Below are 2,907 nucleotides of genomic sequence, written 5' to 3' on the forward strand. Positions count from 1 at the left end.
GGTCTCTAGAGAATGCAGGCACTAAGCCGTCTTGTTGGGAAGGTTGTCCTGACCTGCAATGAGCCTGTCCCAGGCCTCCTGCCTCCTGCCCACCTTGCCGCCCCTCACAGGGTCTGGTTAGCCAACAGACTGTGTGCAGACAGGTGTGGCCAGGTTACCCTCCAGGGGTCAGTGCCAACACTCAGTGAAAAGGGGTAAGTGTCCAGGCCTTTGGGGTTGGTTCAAGTAAGATGAGAGGATCAAAGACACTCTCCTCCAGGGATTGAAATGATTTCTGACTTGGCTTATTTAAAATTGTGAAAGTGACCTCATTAGTGATTAGAGCAGTACAGCTCTCTGGAGTCTGGCCCTGGGGTGATTTTCACATCAGCCTCTGTCTCAGTGACTGAGGACCTCGGGAACTCTTCTTTTCCTTCAGGCCCGAGGCCCCTCAGGCACTTCCTCCAGTGGGCCAAGCGGTGGAGGGCAGAGGAGCGGATCTCCCCACTCCGCAGGGCGTAGATGATGGGGTTGACCATGGAGTTGACAAGGCAGAGCAAGGAGCAGAAGGCAAAGACCTCCTTGACCTGTTTGCTTAGAGTGGTGGCCAGGCTGTAGACCATGAGGGTCAGTACCGGGACCCAGCATATTAAGAGCACAGCCAGCAGCACCCCCAAGGTCTTGGCCAACCACACATCCAGCCTCATCCGGGCCATTCCGAGCACTTGCCTGTCCCGGTGCTCAGCCAAGCTGGTTACATGCTGACGGGCCTTCCAGAGGACATGTGCGTAGGTATAGATGATGCCAGAGAAGAGGACAGCAATGAACAGGAGCCAGCCCAGCAGATAGTCATTGGGGATCAGGGGGAAAAGCTCGGAGCAGGGCCTGGGACAGCAAGTCCATCCCATGAGAGGCAGAGAGGAAACCAATGCTGAGAGGACCCACATGATGCCCAGGGTCACCAGTGCCCTCCCACGGGTGAGTAGGGCTTTGTATGTAGGTGGGTAGTGCAGACAGAGGTAGCGGTCAATGGCGGTCAGCAGCAGGCTGCCTACGGAGGCCGTGAAGGTCATAGTCACGCTGCCAATCTTCAGCAGGAAGACAGCTTTGGAATCAAAGCCATGGAAGACGTGGAAATTTACAAAGTTGAAGGCAAAGACCGCACTGGCCAGAAAGTCAGCCCCAGCCAAGCTGCCAATGAACAGGTACGAGGGCTTCCTGCGGAGCCGGTGTGAGGACAGGATCAGGTAGAGCACCACCAGATTCTCCAGGGCGCTTAGTATGCCCAGAGAGGTGCACAGCACCGCGATAGCTATCTTTTGGGAACTGCTCAGGATCATGTAATCCTTCATGGGGTTGAAATCCAAGCCATCAGTGGAGCCATTGCCTGCCTGTATCTTCCCGCATATCTCCATGGGTTGGGTCCCTCGGCTTCTGCCGGGCTTACCAAGAAGCCTTTGCTGTAGTACAATGAGAAGAAGAAATGAGTTCTTTTTCAATCAGCGCAATAATGACCTCATACAATCACTGACTCTAACCAAACACTTTACCTGTGCGATGGATCATATGTTGAAACAGCGATTTATATTGGTTTCTCTCTATTTTACCCTTTCTTCATCCTAGTGGGGTGCTAGGTCTGTACTGGTTGCCTTAGGAGAGGCATGTGGGAATTCAAGAAGCAGAAGCGACCTGCAAACCATATGATCTCACTTACATGTGGAACTGAAAAAAAAACCCAACTAATTCGTAGATACAGAGAAGAGATTTGTGGTTGCCAGATGCAGGGGTTGGGGTCGGGGGGTGACATGGGTAAAGGTAGTCAAAGGTACAAGCTTCCAATTATAAAATAAGTAAGTCTTGGGAATGTACGTACAACATGGTGACTATAGTTACTAATATTGTATTTGAAAGTTGCTAAGAGAATAGATCTTAAAAGTTCTCATCATAAGAAAATAAATTTGCAGCTATGTGTGGTAACGAATGTTAATGACTCACTGTGGTGATCATTTCACAGTGTATACAAATATCAAATCATTATGTTGTATACCTGAAACTAGTATAATGTTACATGTCAATTATACCTCAATAAAATAAAATAAGAAATAAAATAAAAGTGACTGCCTTTTTTGGTCTTTTTTTAAAAAACCGGAAAACTACACCTAAGACTTCCCTTTGAAAGTAAGGAAATCTCCAAGGGTCAAAAACCGAGAGGAAATCAAAACCAAGAAGAAATGGAATCCAGAGTGATCTGGTGGAGGGTTTTTTGCATTGATGTTTTATTTTGTTTTGTTTGCCAGTTTTGGTAAGTAAGATGCTGAAGTTTTAACAACTGTTTAGGGATGGGAGACAAGACTTGGGTTTCACACCAGTAGATTTGCCAGATAAACTATAGGAGTCCAGATAAATTTGAATGTCAGATAATGAATCATTCTTAGTATAAGAATGTCCTAAATATTGAGAAAAACAAACAGGGCACCCAAATATTGTATGGGACATTATTAGAAAGCAAACTCTGAGTTTCTCTAGAAGGATATACTCTCGTATCCAGGTCACACAAGAGTTCCACATATAAAGGCCCATGGAATGTGAGCTCACAATGCAAACTTACAAAATGCACAAGGAAACATGAACAAGAGTTAGCAGAAATGTCAGACAGTAGAATTAGACTTCCAAGAATTCATACAATTCTTGGGTTTATGTTATAGAATATGTTTATAAGCTTTTGTTTGTTTTTTTGTTTTGGCTGCACGGCATGTGGAATCTTAGTTCTGACCAGGGATTGAACCCACCCCCGCCCCCTGCATTGGAAGCACGGAGCCTTAACCACTGGACCGCCAGGGAAGTCCGAATATGTTTAATATGATTAAACAATAAGGTATCAAAACCATGATTACCTAATGAGAGACTAGGCAGAATTGAAAACGAATC

The 2,907-nt window shown here is 46.3% G+C and overlaps 1 protein-coding gene across 1 annotated transcript; it reads right to left on the reverse strand.

The window, feature by feature from the left end:
- Positions 1-311: 311 nt before the first annotated feature.
- CNR2 (cannabinoid receptor 2) lies at positions 312-1,409 on the reverse strand (the record flags this gene model as incomplete). Its single annotated transcript, XM_079940267.1, has 1 exon — positions 312-1,409. Exon 1 carries the CDS (start codon positions 1,392-1,394, stop codon positions 312-314), a length of 1,083 nt encoding a protein of 360 aa, XP_079796393.1. The 5' UTR covers positions 1,395-1,409.
- Positions 1,410-2,907: the final 1,498 nt, after the last annotated feature.

This window comes from Stenella coeruleoalba (assembly GCF_951394435.1).
Source record: "Stenella coeruleoalba genome assembly, chromosome: 1".
NCBI classification, from domain to species: domain Eukaryota; kingdom Metazoa; phylum Chordata; class Mammalia; order Artiodactyla; family Delphinidae; genus Stenella; species Stenella coeruleoalba.